This window comes from Alligator mississippiensis, chromosome 8 (assembly GCF_030867095.1).
Source record: "Alligator mississippiensis isolate rAllMis1 chromosome 8, rAllMis1, whole genome shotgun sequence".
Classification (NCBI taxonomy): domain Eukaryota; kingdom Metazoa; phylum Chordata; order Crocodylia; family Alligatoridae; genus Alligator; species Alligator mississippiensis.
In genome coordinates, this window is record NC_081831.1 from 5836760 (window position 1) to 5857995 (window position 21236).

The window sequence follows — 21236 nt, forward strand, 5'->3', positions numbered from 1 at the left end:
CACTTCTGCACACAATGGCCTCACTCGGCTGACTGGTTTTTTGTTTGTCTGTTCGTTTTTTACAGTGTAGTTCTAGTCTGTATAATGACTGTAAATGGTACTGTGAAAATCCATGGCTATTGTCTCTCAAACTCTGGATCAAATGTACATGTGCGACACCCCCCCTCCAACCAGAAAACCAAGCTAACTCCTTACAGAACAGTACAGCTGGGGACTGTCCTTCCAATTCCCGCAGGGGTGGAACTGTACCAGCCTCAGTTCTCTAGCCTTCTCTCTACTAATAATGAATGCCATAATTAATAAAGCCTTAAAATCAATCGGCACTCATAGCTGGCTTTTAAAACCTCACTATACATAGAAAATTTGTTACTTATCTTGCTTCTTTCTATGTTTGAGTTTTATCTGTTCGCTTTTCTCCTGTCATCCCAGGTGATAACTGTCAACTATGTTCAGATAGAAGAGCTCTTATTACAGCAATGTAGGTGGTATAAAAAGTTTCAGATCGTAGGTTGAAACTAAACTGCTGGCAGTTTGAAAATGTATCTTTTGACTTGTACATTATCTGTGCTTAGCTTAAAAGTCACTGTGAGGAAAAAGATAATATGGAACAAATCTCCCCCAAAAGACTTGCACTCTCTTTTTCTAAAAACTATAGCTGCATCTTTAAATTTGTATCTTTTGTTTTTGAGAACCAAAATTATTATATATACTATGCAATTAAAAATATTTCAAATTTCACCAACTAATTAAAATCAACCATAGTAAATCTTTCTACTGGTGAAAGAGCAGTAATAGTCCTTTAAAGTGAACCACAATTTGGGAATATTTAGGTTTTTTTATAAGCCTAATGTTTCGGTGCACCATTAGGAGTTTTAGAGAGCTGTATTTTCTTTCAAGGAACAATGGATCTTGAGAAAGAAATGAACACTTAATTGTAGAGACATGTTTTCAAATGACTGTGAAAAACAAAGCTTTCCTATTGGTATAATCAAATCAAATAAAAAAAATCTATAGTAAAAACAGAATTAAGCTGAAAATTCAGTTAAATGTTAACCTGTAAAAAAATACAAAAGCTGTAAAAAATGTTCCTTTCTTCTTTCTTGTACAATGAGATTTTTCACACAGCTGACAAACCATTTTTTAATTAAACTGTAAACATAAATTGATTAAAACAGTATATCTTAGTAATGTCTCATGACAGCTAAATGTAGAATTTAATATTATTTTTCATGAGCTCAATTAAGTGGAGAACATACGCTTCCACCATTCAAATACATTGCTCTTGGGGTGATAACTGCACCCTTATTTCAACAAAGAAAATTTTCTTGTTATATATAGGATCATAGGAAAGCAGGGCCAAAAGGGACCTCACACGATCATCTAGTCCAAGCCCTGCTCAAGCCAAGATCACTTTGACACTAAAGAAATTTGGCCTTTTAAAGGACAGCAATACTCCGTAATTACTCATGCTCAGTAATTATTGCACTGCAATATATTTTTAAGGCCAGCTGGGACCACTGTGATCTTCTAGTCTGTCTTCCTGCATAATGTAGGCCACCAAATTTTTCCAAGTAACTCTTGCATCAAGTCTGGGAACATTCAGTCGATGTCTCATTGTCTTCTAACAGCTACCTGCTGTCACTTGGACTAGTGACTCCTGATCACTATTGCTGGGCCACAGCCTTACATCCAGTCCAAGCCCATTTGCAGCAACAAAATTTCTATGGTGCTTATGACCCTACTCAGAAATGTCATGAGCACAAGAGAAGTTGCAACCCCTAGTTTGGGAATCACTGACTTGGACAATAAGCTCTTTGGGGACACGGGTCCTAATGCTTGGTCTGCATTTGTAGAGTGCCTACCATACTAGGGCCTGGATCCAAAATGTTGTAGTTAAATTAGGGTATATCTTTTAGTAAGAAATGGGACCTTTCCAAACCCAAGCAGCTGCTAAACAAATTCTACAATATAATTAGGTTCTTTTGAAATTCTTGAAGGCCCTTCAGCAGCTGTTTCCTGCTGGATATCTCAGTATGTGTGGAACCAATTTTAAAACAACACCTACCCCAATAAACCTTTTATTTCATTTCTCACCAAATATTTCTACATTCGCTTCCTTCTGACGAACCTAATTACCAATAAAACTTTACCTTGGGTGGCGATTGCTGCTGTTTGTTGGTATTTGCTGAATGCTGCTGTCGAAGAGCCCGAGGAATAAATTCAGGAGCTAGTGGATTCAACACGTAAGTTTTCTTTAACTCCAAAGCCTCCAACTGAGCCTTGATCTGTTCAAATGTGATACCATGGAGACTTTCGTTCTCGTGACATAGGGCAATAAACCTCTCCCAAAATTTCCTATGGAAGCCAGTTTAAAGAACAATGAAAAAAGTAAGATTTAGAAGGGGTAGGTGACAGTTAACAGCTCTATACAGATAAGTAAACTTTATATTTTCCTGCACCCTCATCTTATTCCTTGTGCTTCCAATCCTGCAATACTGTGGCTTGACCCATAATGGGCTAATTGAGGCCCCCCTACTATGTATAGTGGTCATACAAGTCTGTCTATACAGATCAGATCGCAGCATTGAGCCTATGACAAACTTTTTTTAGTCTCATGTCTACGTCAGCTTAAAAATGGAAATCTCTCATTTGAAAAATAAGCTTAATATGCCAAAATATGGAGCATAAAACTAAGACCTTTCTGGAAAGCGTTAACATTAAATTTGCAGTAAACCAAACACAATATTAAAGCTCCAAATTACAGAAACAGGATTTGGCTCCCAATACTAGCGGATCACAGAAGATCCTGGATATTGGGAAATCAGAGGATTCCAGCATTATCTCTGCAGAGGTCCTGTATCATCAGAACCATTCATACAGACCAGTTTTACAACACAGGGGAATGGAACGGACAAATCATAGGTGATAGATTAGGGACTAACAAATCCACCAAAAACCCTGTGCAGTTGAGCCAGGAACACTAAGATACTACTTCATCAGTGACTTAGATGAGGGGGTGAAAAGCACCTTGTTCAGATTTGCAGATGACACTAAGATGTGGGGAGAAGTGGGCACGCTAAAAGGGAGGGACAGGGTGCAATTGGATCTGGCCAGGTTACAGGGGTGGGCAGATGAGAATAAAATAGGATTCAATACTGACAAGTGCAAGGTGCTGCACCTGGGGAGGAAGAACCAGCAGCATAACTACAGGCTGGGGAATTCCCTTCTCGTCAGCACAGAGGCAGAAAAGGATCTTGGAGTCATTATAGATTCCAAGATGAACATGGGCTGCCAATGTGGGGATACGGTCAGGAAGGCCAACCGCACCCTGTCATACATCCACAGATGCATCATGAGCAGGTCCAAGGAGGTGATCCTCCCCCTCTATGCAACACTGGTCAGGCCGCAGTTGGAGTACTGCGTCCAGTTCTGGGCACCGCACTTCAGGAGGGATGTGGACAACATCAACAGGGTCCAGAGGAGGCCACTCGCATGATCGGGGGACAGCAGGGCAGACCCTACGAGGACAGGCTATGGGACCTGAACCTGTTCAGCCTCCACAAGAGAAGGCTGAGGGCGGATCTGGTGGTCGTTTATAAACTGGCCAAGGGAGACCAGCAGGCAATGGGAGAGTCCCTGTTCCCCCAAGCACTACCGGGAGTAACAAGGAACAATGGCCATAAGCTGACAGAGAGTAGATTCAGGCTGGATATCAGGAAGCGTTACTTCAGAGTCAGGATGGCTAGGATCTGGAACCACCTTCCAAGGGTAGTGCTCACTCCTACCCTGGGGGTGTTCAAAAGTAGGCTAGATAGACATTGTGTCAGGGTCATTTGACCCCAGCATCCTTTCCTGCCCATGGCAGGGGGTCAGACTTGATGATCTGCTCAGGTCCCTTCCAACCCTACCAACTATGAAACTAAGATGCTGAGTGTGTCTATACTTGTGGCCCTATAATTCCCTACTCCAGCGACCAAAGTAATATGATCCAGAGATTTTGTTGGTTTTCTCTAAGTAATAAGAAGAAGAAGAATACAAATCATACAGTACACCCTTAATAGCAAGACTGGGAGAAAATATGGAAGGATGGTTTTGTAGTTAAAGCACAGTATGGTGATTCAGAAGAACAAAGTTCAATTCTTGGCTGTGCCACCAACTTACTCTGTGACCACTGACCAGTTACTTAATCTCTTTATTTCTCAGTCTCTTCATCTGCAAAATGGCACTAACTCTGCCTACCTCATCAGTATTTTGTGAGCTTTAAATCCTTACCAAGGGTTAAGCCCTCCAAAATCTTCCAATGGAAGATAAGTACAAATTATTTTTATTATAACCCAACTTTAGTCATGTCTATGAATGTTGAAAGGGATTTCAAGAAAGTAAATTGATGGTAGCATTTTTCTCTCATGGTCCTGAATCCATTTTTCTATTAAGGGACTCGATAAATTATAATTTCAATAACTCATGATATTTCCTTGTACAACATTTAGGTACAAGTATATGCTTTTTTAATAATGCTACGTGTATTATAGGTAAAATGTATGATTTTAGAAGTTCTATTGAAAACTACCTTCTTCCAAAAAGTTTAGATCTTTATTGTTGTTTTAAAACATCCAGATCTCATCTCCTTTAAGAAATGAAAAATGACAAATAAAAATGTAAGAAAAATACAAAAAGAATACAGGAAAACGCACAAAAAAACCTGAAGGTACATTTCAGAATAACCCCCTTGGCTTAATGTCGAACCAGAAAATGAAAATTAAAGACTAATAATATTTTACACTAGTAAATATGTGGTGACAATCTTGTGCACCACAAGGTGCTGAAAAGCTTGAAGGGCTGTGTAAAGCATTCCCATTATTCATAAGCAGATAAGACTTCCTACTTCTTAAGGTTTTTCATGTACCTTCCTATAACTGAGATAATAAGTGCTATTCAGATGCAAATGTGACAGAGTTCCACAAAGAATGGCAGGTATCATTAATACCCATTTCACAGATAGTTATCCCATGAGGCAATGCAAATGAGCAAAAAAAGATACGTTTTTTATGGAAGTTTCCAGATAGGGGAAAAAATCTGATGGATTCTTCTGTAAGAACAGGAAGATCAAAACGGGAACTATAGATTTCATAGACGTTAGGGCTGGAAGGGACCTTGGAAGATCATCGAGTCCAGCCCCCTGCCCCAGGGACAAGAAGTCAGCTAGAGTCATAGGATCCCAGCAAGATAAGCATCCAAACATTTCTTAAAGGAGTGCAGAGTAGGTGTTTGCACCATCTCTGGAGGGAGTCTATTCCAGGCCTTGGGGGCTCAGACAGTAAAGAAGTTTCTCCTTATGTCCAGCCTAAAACAGTCTTGGAGGAGTTTGTGACCATTGAACCTTGTCATTCCTTGGGGCGCTCTGGTGCACAGGGGTCCCCCCCCACATCCTGATGCACACCCCTTATATACTTATGAGACTTAATCCATTTAGGGTGTTCACCCTAAATCCATTCATTCTGCAAGGCTGCAATTTCTTGGGCAAGGTTCAGGGAACTAAAGTCCCTAAAGGCCACTATGCAAGCAGAGATTTGCTCTGTGGGCTGTCCTGTTCAAGGACTAGCATGTGTCGATTCCAGGCAATAAATGAGAAGAATAGAAAGAAGAAAGATTCCGGTTACTCCCATCCTAAAATTAAATTCTGAAAGGGCGGAATGCAGAGTTGCTGAATCATTGCCACGTGTACATCAGGCAAGACTTAGAATCTGACACACAGATATCAGAGGTGTGGCCCAGTAAAATTCTCTCTTGCATTTGCAAAAAGATATGTGTGGTCCAACAATTAAATCTACACGCATTAAGTCAATGGAAAAACTCCTACTACTTCCACGGAGACAGGATTTTAATCCCAAATGCCTTGGGTTGGAGGAAGAGGTCAGGACCCATGGAAAAAAAAAAGGTAGGGATGTTCCACTTAGCTCTGGTAGGAACAGCATTCTAGGTACCAATTAAGATGCCACTAGAATATTTCTGCATCCTTGAACTTTGATCATAATTAGGTGTCAAAACACCAGTTTTTGAGGCCTGAAGAGTATTTTTCAAGGGATTTTTCAAGACAATTGACTTACTTTTTTGTTAATAAAGCGACACACACATGAATGATTTTATTTGCAGCTGGTTAGTTTTCTCCCCATCTGGTGCTGAACACCTTTTATTTTAAAAGGTTAGGATTATTTAGCATCGATAGTGGGAAGAATGGTTGGTGCTCAGTGCTACATTTAAAAGAACCCTCTGACATTGTATAGAGCAGTGGCTCTCAACTGTTTTAGATTCAAGGCACCCCTTGCTAGACTTGAAATACCCCTCTGAAAATGGGAGTTCTTAGTTTTCACTCATTTTTTGACTCCAGAAAAATAAAACCTTCTGTTGCAAAAACTCAGAAAACCTACAATAGGTCAGAATGTTTTTAACATTATGGATTCAGAGTTGAAATCTCTGGGTTCATCTTGTGAATCATCTTTGTACACGTAACAGTGGTAATGTTGTATGACATCCTGCAGCACCCTTGAAAGGGTCCCAAGGCATCCCAGGGTGCCATAGCACCCAGGTTCAGAATTACTGGTACAGAGCCAGATAGAAAGCAGGGCTGTCGGTTGTAGCTGTGTTGGTCTAAGGACATAAGCAGACAAGGTTCTTTGGGTAAATGTGATATCTTTTATTAGACCAACTAAATAGTTGGAAAAATCGTTCTTTGCAAGCTTTTGGGCACAAACATCCTTCTTCTGGCACAGGGAGAGTCTGCTGGTGTTGTCTGTGCTCACCTGGGTGGAATAGAAGCCAAAATACACTATTTGGCATTTTGGTTTCTGTTCCACCCAGGAAAGCACATAAAACACCAGCAGACTCTAACTATGCCTGAAGAAGGGTGCTTGTGCCCGAAAGGTTGCAAAGAATAATTGTTCCAACTACTTAGCTGGTCTAATAAAAGATATCACATTCACCCAAAGAACCTTGTCTGCTTATGACAGAAATCATGCATTTACTTAAAAAGCTGTAACCAGCTCTTTTAATTTCATTCAGCCTGTTCAGAACACCAAAAGGTGAGAACGAACTGGGTAAATCAGGCACAACGATCATTTTCCCCCCAAGTCAAATCCAAATTTTGCATTTTCCCCTAAGTCAGATCCACATCAAATATCTGTTTTTTCTATGAGAAGAGGGAGTATAAAGGAAAGAGGCCAGCCCAATCATTTAATAAAGGACAGGGAATTTCATAATGATCTCATGAATTATTAGCAAGGGCCGTTGTGGAAGGTTCAGTCAACTGCCAACAAGCACTCGCCGCCTGAAATGTATACAGATGCAATTTTTGTTCAGTATCAAGCACAAGGCAAGAAATGCTAGCAATTCTAACAACTTGAAAAAGGACTCAGCTTGCTACCCCTTGTCTCTCTCGGCCTTGGACCTTTAAGGAGACCGGACAGTCCGATTTGTGGTAGCAAATTCACTGAGCTTATGGCAATGTGGTTCCATAAAAGGTCAACCAATAGCACTTGCTAGGACATTTGAGCAAGTGTGTTCTGCAATGCAACAGCTAGTCAAATGCAGAAGAATCTAAAAAACTCTTTTTATGTCCATCTTGCTGTAATTCATGTAAGTAAGAAGGGGTCTTCTAAATTTCACTGTATACAAAAGCTTTTTTTTTTTTTTTTACATACAAGTTTAAACTCTTTTGACAGTATAGCAAATATGTTTTGCAAATTTTTTATGTTAGGATTAAACAAACAGAATGGAAATATTTCACCAAAATGCACCAAAACAGAGCTCCCCATGGTTAATCAACCCAGGCATCACCGTGCACCACAATTCCTCTGAGACCTGGGCATTTTGGCTTCAAATGCCCCAAGCACTGTCTCTACACACAGAACATTTGTACAGGGGTGTAAGAACAGGGAATAAAATCCTGCCACATCCACTTTAAAGCGCGCTCCTGAGCTTACAGGGAGCGTCTGCCAAACAGTCCCGTCTAGTCTGACTGCAACAGAGAGAAACGTAATGATTACCCCAGGCAGACTTCACAAAGCTTTCTGCAACTATCACTAAGATTCTTGACTCACTCTGACAGGTATTAGAATATTTATAAAATTCAAGTACTCTTTAAACTTTTTTGAGGTCTGTTTTTTCTAATGAAATGTCACTTCTTCCTGATTTCTATACTCCCATTGAGCTAAAAAAAAATCATCTCCCTGCAGAGTGCCCGAGCCTGCCAGCAGTATTTTCAAACAGTGAATGTTCAATTATTCAGTGAAACAAGACAATGGCACATTAGAAACAATCCTCAAGAAATGTCTTCATAAAGTTCCTTCACTGTGTGTTTCTTAATTAAAAACCTTTTTGTGTCATTTCACACAGAATTTATAAAAAGAGCTAATGGTCTTGGAAAGGTGGAACTGTCCTCTACTTATAAAAACTGCAATTTCGGTAACCTGGTAGCAGCACAGACCTAAATTTTCAAAACATTTGCAAATTCAGCTGAGGTACCATAAGGAGGCTGAATTTCCAGCAAGTGCATTTGAAAACTACATCAAATTTCAGGCCCCCCAAATCACTTGTCACTCACAAAAATGGAGATTTTGCCATAAGTGGCAAGGGGAAGAGGAACCAAAATGCGATGATGCTCTGTTCCCTGAATCAACAGACACTGAAGAATATTTTGTGCACCACTCAAGGAGAGTGCCTTGAGCTAATTAGAGGTCTGCAGCAGAAACCAATCAGGGAACTTCCTCTGCCAGGGGAAACCAAAAGTGCCCTAAATGCCCACTTATGTGGCAAAGGACTAAATCAATTTATCGAAGTGCGACAATAGACATCTTAGCTAACACATCAAGGGCAGACCAACAACTTCCATGGCTGAAAGTGTGAGTCTGCAGCTTAAGTTACAGAATGAGACTGTATCTGAGGGGACTGTAACACATTATCCACAGTCCAGTGTAAAGCAGAACGTGCAAGACCAACTGACCAGCGGTTACCTTCAGGAAAAAGTAAGAAAGCAACATGGAAAGTAAAAACTCCTCTTCCTGTTCTCAACAGCAGCAATAAGGTTATTCTAATATTTACTATACTCTTGACACTGTCCTGCTAAATACATTTTTAAGTTCAGGTTCCATTTTAATAAATGAAGTAAATAAAAGCTTGGTTTTCCTTTTTAATTAAAAGTATTTGGGTTTTTGTCTTCTGATCCTTCAATACCATATGCATTTTTGTTATAACAGGGAATATCGAACAGAAAAGTGAAGTACAACATACAAGTAACAATTGATTAATATGTACTGTAGCTGTATTATTATGTTGCAGTCAGTGGAGCATGCCTTCTGCTTCAGAAACAAGCCGTGGGCACCGTCTCTGATCAACTCAACATTTCAACCTTTCCACTGAAAGACAAATCTTTGAAGAATAGAAGACCTTTTTATCCTTAAAATGACTGTTTACATCTCCTACCATTTTTTGGATTTCTTAATTCAAATCCACAAGAAGTTAATTTACTCTGACCTTGCTTTGCTTATTCTAGCTTTATAGAGAACAGATAAACAATGGCTTGGTGCTTTCGTTCCACTTTCATGTGATTATCACAATGTTTAAACGAAAAACATGTTACCTTATCAATCAGAATCCTGCTGAATACCCACATTTACTTGTGGTATTTTTATTTACTTGCAATATTGTCATTCCTGAAAGCTATTGTTATACCTGATTATCAAACATAATGTCTTCAGTTTTGAGTATCAAGCACAAATTAAAGAATGAACAAATACGTAAAGAATGCTTTAACAGGTACCAGGTGACACACTTAAGGTGATACACAAGTGCTTGCTATTCTTCTTTGGCAGTAACAGCCATATTATGATATTGCATGAGACGTTAAAGCCAAGGATGCAACTATCTCCTTAAGTGAATAGTGACCCTTTTCACACGTGTAGAACTTTGCTCCACAGGCCTTGCACAAAATTTCCCCTCCCTTGCTCCTGCACTCTGCATCAGTTAGCTACTTTCATGCTCTCTTTTCCCATTAAGTCCTTTCCTCAATTTGAATGGCCTTACCAGGCTCAGGCAATACTGCATTTCTGTGTTTTCTGTCTAGAAATATCTTTCAGGAGTATACTGTCTCCTACTTCTTTCTTGGGTAGAAAAATGGTGCTTAGGGAACCCAAATATTTTAATTTTCTGTCTTTGTGTGATTGCATCTCTGCTGGTATTGATAGACTTTAACCAATGAACACATACATCATACCTGCATCTTCCAATGGAACACAATGCAATCGGGTCGCCCACCACAGCTACCAAGGACTGTGCTCTGGTAATGGCAGTGTTGAGAAGTTTGTAATTGGACAGAAAACCGTAATCCAAGTCTTCTGTCGAGTCCTCCAGTAACTGCTCTTTTCTTTTAATGGGTGTTTGTTTGTGTTTGCACGTATGCCGGGTCCTCACTGTACTGAGAAACAAAACTCTAAACTGCTTTCCTAAAGAAATGGGAGAGAAAAGTTTGCAATAATTGTAGCCATTTTCAGCTCATAATGCAGCCAAATGATGGCACTTCCTAGACAGATTTTGCAACTTGACATTTTACACGTAAGTAATTCTGGCAAGTTGATAGTTACTTTCACATAAGAGCTTTGTGCAAGAAGAAGAGTTTAACATTTTTAAATGCATTTACACAACACCTCTCAGTGCAAGAACAATTTGTCCTTTTCAAATCCTCATTTCCCATCCATCCCTGTATTAATCACTCCATAACTTTCTGAAGTTCTGAGCACTTCTACAAAGTTAAAGAATCCTACTGCCATCAATGGGATACTACTGTGAAGAAAAAAGAGCCCAAGGCTGTAGTTTTTTCACAGGATCAGAGTCCTGGATCTCACACACTTTGGGGTACAACCCTTGTCTGCATATTAGTTTGTAACTGATTTACAAAGCTAATTTTTAAAAAGGATAAATTCATCAAGCCATTCGTGTATTGTTTCTCGTACTATATGGTGGGACACTATTTAATGAGCAGGTTCACTAGCCAGATTTTGTTCTGCCCTTCACAGACTGGATATTATTTCACCTCATCTTTTTATTCCGAGAGAGTTAAGATAAAATAAGACTAACTTCTCCCTCTCCCATATGTTATTTTGTTCAAATTGTCACTATCACATTCTAACTGTAAAGTACAATCAAATACTGGTACAGTTCAAATAAAAAAAATATGGGATCAGAGTGAAACAGTTTCTGTAAAACACATCCTGAATTACCTTTTATAAAATCACATGGATTGGGATATTACATACAGAGATTTCAACTGCATTTCATATTTTTATGTTTGCTAGCAGATCCTGAGGACAAATACCTGCTACTTACCCTGAACATTTAGCACTCTTTCTACACTGACATCAGATAACCTCTTTTTTCGAAGTTCTGCCCGAATTCGGAACACCTGATCAGCATATGGTGTTACAACACCTATGCTGCCATCATCCAATTTGCCCCAAGCTACAGGCCATTTTCTTCTCAACTCTTCAACACGTTCTACTACTTCAAACACCTGAAAAAAAAAAAGAATCATAAAGTCTCAGTCAAGAAGTGTCTTTAAGGTCAGTGCCGTACTTTTGTCTGAATACAGAAATTGAATGTCACGGCTGTAGAGGATTTAAGAGACAATATATTATAGGTCATTCTTATTACACAACCAAAAATTACTGCTGTATTCTGCAGTCATACCTCAAAACAGTGCATCTTACACAAGCATTGCCAGAGTGCTTGAGGTAACTGCTGTGGCACACTACAAAACAATTCCTTTTAGGATATATGGTTTTTTCACAAAACGTGATCTTTAACGTTGTGAGTCAGGAAGACATTTAATTTTTACTTCAATTTTCATGGAATAACTAGGATACTTACACATGTGTTTAAAGGAGTTGTACATTAGGACCTTACTAAACAAATCACCTATGCTTATAGCTAAATTCATTAGCAAAATAATGTATATTTTACAGATTTTTTTTAAACTATGTGGTTTGTTTGTATGGTTCATGTAATACTTTGAAATCTAAAATAAAAAGATATACACGTGAAAGCAGCCAGCTCCTTTTACAAGATTGCACCTGCATCTACTATCACCCAACTGAAGAAAATCCACTGTACAAGACTGAGAACGCCGGGTGGTAATGATAGATCAAGTAAAGAACCTCCCTGGGCATAAGCATAAACTGTAAATACATTTTTTCTCTGTCCATTTTTGAGTGTAGAAATGCACCAGGAAACTCAGGCTATGCATATTTGCCAGCACCATACAGGCCCCTAACAAACGGCTCTATGGACCACAGTTTGAGAATCACCGCTTTAATTTAAAAAAATAAATAAAAGGGCGAGACTACCATTCACTCATGGACACGTTTATAAGCCTGCCATAAGCAAAACACATTACTTTTTCATGAAGGAGCAGGTAGCAAGTAAAAGATGTTTTTATTCATTATTGTTAGAGGGCAGAAAACTTGTTCTGAGGCTTACTTTCTCCTGCTGAAATCAATGAATCTACTGATTACAAAATGAGCGGGACCAGACCCTTTAAAAGTTAAAGCGGGAAAGAACTCAAAATATATTACAAAAGATACAATGATGGTGATGATGCTCATTTATTTATTACAGTATAGTACCTGCTAAGGGCCCAACATGTAGGGGAATCCCTTTCTGCTATGTGCTGTCGAGAATGACAGTGGGGACAGCCTTTGCCTTGCACAACTCAGATGAAACAAGTTGGTTCAGAACAGAATAAAAAAAACAGAGCCCAGTTCTCCTGAATCTCACTCCAGGGCCTTATTTATTGGGCCACTTTGCTGCCCCCCAAATTAGGAGCCTGTTCTCTGCCCCCCGTTTTATTGCCCGATAATTCCTGGTTCTGCAGGAGGTCAGATAACACCAAAAGCCATGCACTTCCAAGGCAATTCAGCAATGCTTGTTAGGAAATGCTGTTTAAAGCGAACACTGCAAAATCCTTTCCCATAAAGCCCTATAGTTAAACATTCGAAGCGGTCCTAAAGCCATTTTTAAATATCCTGCATTTTCAACTTCCATGTTACTTATTTACATCTGAATTTATAAAACATGCACTTAGTGCTAATCCACAGTTTAAATCACATAGCATAAAAAAATCATAGCATGCTCTTAAAAATTGACAGCAAACAAATGACCCTCGAGTTCACTATCTGCTACCACCAGAACGGGGAGGAAACGAGGAATCCCATGCATCCATTTTTTCTAGACGTGATTCATATTTTAGGCACTCAGTTACTCAGACAAAGGTCTGTGTGAAAAGTTGAGGGTTGAAAACAGACCCGGTCTTTACAGCCATGCTTCTCAGAGTCCCCGGTGCCCGACAACGCTGAGTGAATCGTTGAGTTCTGCTCGAGCCACCGCCATCAGGATCACGTGCAAAAAACCTGTGCTCAAATGGCTTAAACATGCTAAAAAAAGATAAGCATCTAAACCAGGGCCGGGCAATTATTTCAGGTGGATGGCCGCTTAACGAGTTTTGGTGAGCTATCGAGGGCTGCCTGGGTAGTCCCACCCCTTGACAGTTGCCCCGCCCCCTTGTTGCCAACTTGTGACTGGAAGTCCCACCTCCTACCCCCTGACCTTTGCCACCAGAAGTCCCTCCCTTTGCTCCCCAGGAATACTCCTTTTGGGAGGGGGAGATTGCCATCCTAGAACCAGAAAAAAACCAAATCATACACTAAAAGTCAAACACCTACCGTAATATACTTTAATTTCGTAAAAAAATATTTTTGTCATGATTTGTGTTTGTGCAGTGAATACAGAGGGGGGGGTTGTCTTCCCCATCCCGCAGGGGAAGGCGCCTGGGGCTTCCCTCCGCTGCCACACAGCCCCGGTGGGGAAAGCAGCCAGCTTCAGCCTGAGGCTTCTCTCTGGTGCTGCACAGCCCCGGCAGGGAAGGTACCTGGCTCCAGCACGTGGGGCTTCCCCCCATGTGCCCGGTGAGCTGCGCATGGGTGGCGGGGAGTGCCGGCAATAGAGGCAGCTGTGCAGAGGTGGCGTCCTTCACTGCAATGTGCGGCGCTGGCAGAGCCGCACCCTACCAGGCACCTGTGCCCTGAGCGCCCTGCCTGCTGCTGCTGCCACCACTGCGCACATTGGGAGGAGTGTGGGGGAGTCCCCACAACCCCCACCCTCCCTTACACCCACACCCTGCCCACCCCAGCTCCACACTGCCACTGCCCCGTCCCCCGGGCACAGATTCCACGCTGCCACCAGCCCCAGCCCCACGCTCCGGGCTCCCTCCCAGCTGCAGCTCCACCTCTGCTGCTTCCCTACCTGCTGCCTGGAGCAAGCAGGAGACCAAGGAAGCAAGCAGGTCCCTGGGGGATGCAGCAGCCCCACACAGTTGCTGCATGGTGGCCAGCTTCCACCCGTGAGGATGGGAACCAGGCAATAGGGGCTGTGTGTCCACGTGGGCACCTCGCTTCTACCCTCATAGGCAGAAGGGCCGGGTGAGGCACAGTTTGTTGGGGGACTCCGCAAGCCAGATGAAAGTAATTGGCAGGCCGGATCCAGCCCGCAGTCCATTTTTGCCCGCCCATGGTCTAAACAGAAAACTTCTGCTTTGAAGACACAGAGCTCCTTTCAGTTCTGCTCTGCATCATCAAATTGACCACCTGATCACAGCGTCCACTGAGATGCACAGGATGGACATACTGGTACAACAAGAGGAATTTCTAAAAACCATTCCACATTTTATTTTTCACAACATCTATGTTCTCATTCAACAGCTATTTATTTAGCTATTTATAGTGTCATTGAACAAGGGTACCAAAACCTCAAACTCGCTCTTAATGGCAAGTAAGTACCCTAAATTTTCATCTCTTTTCTACCCACCCTTATCTTGCAACTTTCTTAAAAATCAGTTTAGTCTCTTTCCAGTATTAACATGCTATTTTTCAAATAAACATGCCACGATTTTAACTGGCTATGAAGCAATATTTTATAAGCATTTAGTTTGTGATGAGCACATTTTGTAAACCAAAAATGCTATCATTCTTGGTGAGATTACAGAACAGAAACTCCAAAGTAGGCATTTGAAGAAACAGAGTAAACACTTGTTAGAGATTTATCACAGGCTACGAACTATGGCTGGATCTTCAGCTGGTGTTAATTAGCAAAGCTCCATTAAAGTCAATGGGTGCCATGCTAATTTATGCAAGATGAAGAGCTAGTCCTATGATATTTTTAAATTTAACAAAAATTAAAAAACTAGCTTAACTGTCATGGCAAGCAAGTACTGGAATAGATTACTAAAATATGCAAAATTCTCTATTATTTGAAGTCCTTAAGATAGGAGGTCTTTCTAAACAAAAACACTCTGGTTCAACCACAGGCAGATGCTGAAATTGCTGGGTGAGATTCTGTGGCCTAGAAGTCAGTGGTAGCCAACCTTCTTAATAGGTGTGCCACAAAATAGCCCCTCAACTTCCCCAAGTGCCGCTCCAGGAAGAGGGGAAGGGAAAGCGGAGGGGAACAAAGGAATTCAAAGAATCCTTGTCATGCACAACGAACATAGCCTACAACAGCAAGGAAGCATGAACCTCTCTAATGAATATATTCAATGTTTTTAGTTTCTGTCGACAGGCTTAAAGCTGCTTGTACCATTATGCTATTCCTTCTCACCCTCTGGTTTGCTTGAGAAATGGACTGACAAAAACAACAAGAGCAGATAGGTGCAGCCTATAGAGCTGGGGACTAAGATTACAACCGAAGTCAGGAACAGTTTGCTTTTAATATTACAGGTTTTTAGGAGTGCCATAAAAATATATTGGTAGCATTTCTGCAAGCCTTGCAAGTCTAAAAATCCAGTGCTTCTGGATATTACAGCCAGTAATAAAATACAGAATCACATTTTTCAGTCTGAAACCTTGTAGTTTCTCTTAAGCACAAGACAGGCTTTTACATTTGTCCAATGCCTACAGACACTAACAGTATACTGTATTTGAGAGGGGAGGCATAGATAATCAACAAAAGCTAATGGTAATAATTCTCCCTTATTGTCTGAATGTTTCTTTTTGATTTAAGCAGCTTTTGTCCTTCATTCTTGCCTATGGCTACTAATGACTCAGTTTTCAGCCCGTGGCTGAAATGAGTGATTCTGAAGGTATTATAAGCTCTTTCGCATCCTTTTTCATTTAAGGAAAAATGATATAGGTACATTAATGAAAGAAGTCAGGAGCCCTTAGTTTCTTTGTTCAGTGAAGTGTCCTGAAGTCACTGAGTATTAGCTGGAGCTTCTTATTTCAGCAGATCTCTTACCAAGCAATGTCAAAACAAATGCAGCATAACCAAGTTAAAAACTGTCCATCAGTTTAAATGCATTGTGGTTAATAGACAGTAGATACACAAAGCAGTTAGTTTAATGCTTGCTTTGCAGTGAACACTCTACTGTGAAATTGCAAACCACCTTCCACTGTAATCCTTTCCTTGACTTTTTCAAAAAATTAATAAATACTTCCTTTAGGGATGACATTTTCCATGTCCATCACAAATGGGGAAGCCTGTTGTTCCTGTAGTTAACTCTTTAGAGAAAATCTATTCAGACATTTTTAGGAGGAATCGAAACCTCAAAATTCAAATAGGGATTCAAAGCGTGTGGGTGTTGGGATTGGGGGGTTGACGCATCTTACACGAGGTGAGGAAAATAGCCCTACTGTTTTCACACTGCCATTTCTAAACTAATTCTTCGAAGATGGAGGAGCAGTGAACCAGGTATGCAAATGAAAAAGACTACACGGCATTCAAAAGCTCGTCTATATTTATCCCAACCATGCAGCCGGTCCAATAAAAGCTATCACTCTCAGAAATCCCTACCTCTATGGAAATGATAGTCATTTTGAAGAATATCCATGACAATGTATGAAAGACTGTTTGGATAAGAAAAAGTCTGGATGACTAAAACAGAACAAAACAAAACTGTAGGAGCCTGATCTAAAGCCTACTGAAGTCAATTGGCATCTTTACACAGATTTCAGTGGGCTTCAGACTCTAGGTATTTATTGAAGCAATCTGCATAACAAAGATTGAATATGTTATTGAGATATCAATAGCATGATCCCTTTAAATAAATAAATATGAATATTAAAATATAACATTAATATAAGGAACAAAAGGAAATTGGGAATGAAAGAACTTGGATCTGACAATTACAGAAAATGGGAGCAATATGGCTACAGTCCAAAAAATTCAAGCTTTACTTTAGATTTTAAAGAGAATTCCTGGTTTGCAGTTGCTAAAATTAAGACGTTACAGCAGGGGTGGGTAAAATGCGGCCCGGGGGGCAGATGCGGCCTGCCAGACCATTCTATCCAGCCCGCAGGGCCCCTAAAAAATTTAGAAAATTAATATTTATCTGCCCCTGGCTACCTGTCATGCGGCCCTTGACGGCTTGCCAAAACTCAGTAGGCGGCCCTCCGCCCGAAATAATCGCCCACCCCTTCATTACAGGGTCACTAAAGCTATCTGGCAAATCATTTTGAATAATTAATAAATCTGAGAAAACTGTAAGCAGCAGACAGAAAATCTGCAAAGAGATACTTGAGGATAATCTATGTCTTCTTAAATACATAGAACACACAAACCAATGGGAAGTTAAAACAACTCCATAAATGCAAGGTGTTAAATAACAAATCCTTGTTAACAGATTTGGTATTGAGGCAGATAAAAGGCTTAAATGTATCAGGAATTCAGAACTTTAAAAAGCAATTAAAGGTAAGTCTAAAGAAGAGTTACCTCTGCATTGTTATAGAAAGCCGTACTGTTTTTTTCCTGTACATCTTCTCCACGTGCTGTGAAAAAAGTCAAGGGGTAGAAATCTTTGTGTGCTGGCTGCTTCCCACTTGCCATCAATTTGCCCTCATAGAAAAGTTCAGACGTGTAACTGCAATGAGGCAAAAGACAGAAATGTGTAGTCTACGTTTGATCTCACAGATCACTGACAAATTATGCAATCAAAGAAAATAATGTTTTACTTTGAAATGAAACCACTATTCAGGAACTGATATCTCTTTAGTGTTATTTTCACATAATAGGCAGAGCTAGAAGTGCCACTTAAAACATTTTTCCCATACCTCCCCTTATAAGACCCTATTTTCAGTTGCTTACAACACTGCCAAATTCTAAACATCTGACTTACAGGTTTTCTATGCATGGTGTCAGCCTGAGAGTAAATTATTTTGTACAAACAGCTCGGGCATTTCAGAGCACAGGAGCAGGAATATTCCCTATTTAAGCAAAACTCCTGCAACTGTTTTAATATGAATTTCTAGTGCCTCCAAACTTTGGAGTAAGAGGTTTAAATTGGGCTAATGTAACAGACTGCTGTCAGGGATGCATCTTTTGCTCTTGTGCAAAAGAAGAACCTGCTGTGTTACAAGGAGTTTGAAAAATCTTCCATTTGAATGTGCAAAACAAAGATCAATTCATTTCTTCTGCGCTGAGCATGCACACTAGCACAGGGCTGCAAGGGTTAATCAGGACTTTCCCTGCGATTGCTAAATTTGAGCCATTGTAATGCCAGTCTCCAGAAATAAAGACAACTTGCTGAAACCCAGGCAATGAAGAAAGGAAGCTGCGTGCAAGAGGGATTGAGCACCAGATTTGGAGGTGGATGAGAAGTAGGCTGAAGCTGGCTGAACAAGAAGACAGGACAAGAAGCCCAGAAGGAACGGTATGCAATCATTTAATTAAAGGGTGTATCATAATGCACAAGGGGCCAAATTAAGATACTGCCATTAACTGGTTAATTAATCCTGGCATTTTCTAACTTTTGACTGCCTGACTTTGGAACACTAATATTTTCTTAACTGAGCCTTTTGGATGTAATGAAATGAAAAGACATTCAACAGGAAGAAATCCATCACTATTCATAGTGCCCTACTGTACGCAACACACACGTCAGATACAAACAGTTAAAAGTGGACTCACACAAACAGGGAAGGCAAGGGGACTACTATGACAAAATTTTATATCCAAAAATGATCTTAAAACAAGTTCTTATGCAAGAGAAGCAAGATATTTCAAATGAGAAATCCTGTTGTATGAATATGATATCATTCGCACAGCTTTACAACTTCAAAAAGGCCCACTGTGAACCCTGACTATGACACCAAGCATACAGAAAGGTATCTAGCCATGTTAGTCTGAAGTCAGTCAGAGGGCAGAGTAGAGATGCAGCTCTCTAGACTAACTAAACGAGAGAGAGAGAGAAAGCAAGCATGAGCGAGCGAGAGCACAAGCTCTCATGAACACGAGTCTACTCCAAGTGCATTCTTTCTGCCATTCCACCTCTGATGAAAAGCCACTCAAAAGCTAGCAGCTTTGGCCATGAAGACTCCCTGCCTAGAAAAAAGAAAGCCCTCAAGTGACAAATACCTCTCCTCCAAACTGTCAGGTAAGTCTATTGTTGCCAGGTTGCCCCTTCCTCTGCCTGACCCTCTGTGCTGTCAGCGACTCTCATTTCTGCCTCAGTCTAAATCAAAGCCCAGCAACGTTAGGAAAGACAAAAGGTGCCTGGATGGATGTGGCGAGATCTCATGAGACAACCCAGAGAAACTGTTCCCTTAGAGGCCATTAAGAACAATGCTCTTGTTTTTACTGTATTAAACAAAAGGGAGGGCAGGGGGACCTCGTAGGATAGAAAAAACGACAAAAGGGGAAAAGAACAAGGTGCAGAGGAAACTTCACATGCTCTTATGGTGATCAAAACTGGGGTTAGCTTCTCTCTAAGGGGTAATACTGCTGACCGCTGCTTAACTCCAGCAAGAGAACATGAGAAGAAAGTTGCAGCTTCCTCATACACAGTGTATGAAATACACTGAATATTCAGTAAAACCACTCGGGCATGCCAGCTGGTGCAGAAAACAGCAGCCCAATTATTTAACTGTGCTTCTTGCAAGTAACATATTGTATCTCTGATCAGCATTCCCTCTGTACTGGTTTTCAATTTATTCCTGGGTGCAACTCAAGCTAAAGCTCTTGATATACATATACAAAGCCCTGCAGAGTTTAGTTGAAGCAGCCTACTCCTGCTCTCCTACTACAGAGAGGCAGCCTACTCCTCATCTCTTAACCCAGCAGCTGATCTCAGCTTTAAGTCAGAGCTGACAAGTCCCTCAGAGCTCATAAAAGCTGTCAGACTGACAGCTCAGGCATCCTCAGTTTATCCACAAAACAGACAGACAGCACATGCAATGGCCATTACTAGTAATAGCAGCAGTAGTACTGTAGTGCTTTGGGTCCCAGTTGTGGACCAGTACTGGCCCAGTACTGTAAAATACAGAACAAAAAGCAACCTTGACCTGCAGGTTCTGAGTGAGCTGCATGTCCAGTAACAATGCTCAGCCAATTTTTGCAGACTGCTATCATCATCATGGCATTGGTTGGAGTTGGGCACTAAATACCCAGGGAAAGCCCCCCCTAAAAAATGTTATATCTGCCATCAAATCACTATCTGATAATAACTTGAGATCACTACTGGGCAGCATTGGACTACACTGGGAAATCCTGAATGCAAGAATTTGTATCCCACCTGAAACACGGGGCTAAAAGGATCTCTATCCCTCAATTTGTTCACACCCCTTCTTGTTCATAATTTCTGGAACTGTATCCAAAATTAGTTTATACTGGCATCTATAATACTTTATTCCACAGTATGCAGCAAATTAACTCTTAAATTTTGATTCAGTGGTGCCTTTAACTTATCTGCTTTTGCTGAGAAAACAGTAAATTCTAATTAACATGATTGGAAAGCAACAAAATATTCTTCACTAAATGTTGGAGGAAAGCTTTAAACTTCAACTTTTTCCCCTTGATTGCACTGATTCTTCTTCGTACAGCTCATGGATGAGTTAGTTTACACTAGTGACCATTAGTTTGTCACGGCATAAAAATGCCAAACAACTGAGAAGTGCGTCTTTAAAGAAGTAATATAAGGACAATAACAAAAAGACAGGCCAAAAATTGAACTTATTTTTTTTGCGTGTATTTACGAAGCTCTGAGATTTTGGATTGAACGTGATTATTTTTAACTCTTTCGTTATTCTAAAAATTTAAGGATCGTATAACTACTATAATATACAAAAAGTCTAGATAGCTGATTAATTTCAATTATACCTAGATTTAAAAAATGCACCGTATAAAATGGTAGTAGGTGGAGCAGTTTA

At 40.4% G+C, this 21236-nt stretch overlaps 1 protein-coding gene across 2 annotated transcripts in view; it reads right to left on the reverse strand.

Annotated features, from left to right (window-relative positions):
* Positions 1-21236, reverse strand: part of HELZ (helicase with zinc finger) — a 166017-nt gene that overhangs the window by 52981 nt on the left and 91800 nt on the right. For both annotated transcript variants that reach the window (XM_019494326.2, XM_019494325.2), the window contains exons 19-22: positions 17806-17953; positions 11377-11560; positions 10268-10496; positions 2151-2355 (exon numbers count right to left, since the gene is read on the reverse strand). In XM_019494326.2, the coding sequence (XP_019349871.1) occupies positions 2151-2355; positions 10268-10496; positions 11377-11560; positions 17806-17953 (766 nt within the window). The remainder of the gene's footprint in view (positions 1-2150; positions 2356-10267; positions 10497-11376; positions 11561-17805; positions 17954-21236) is intronic.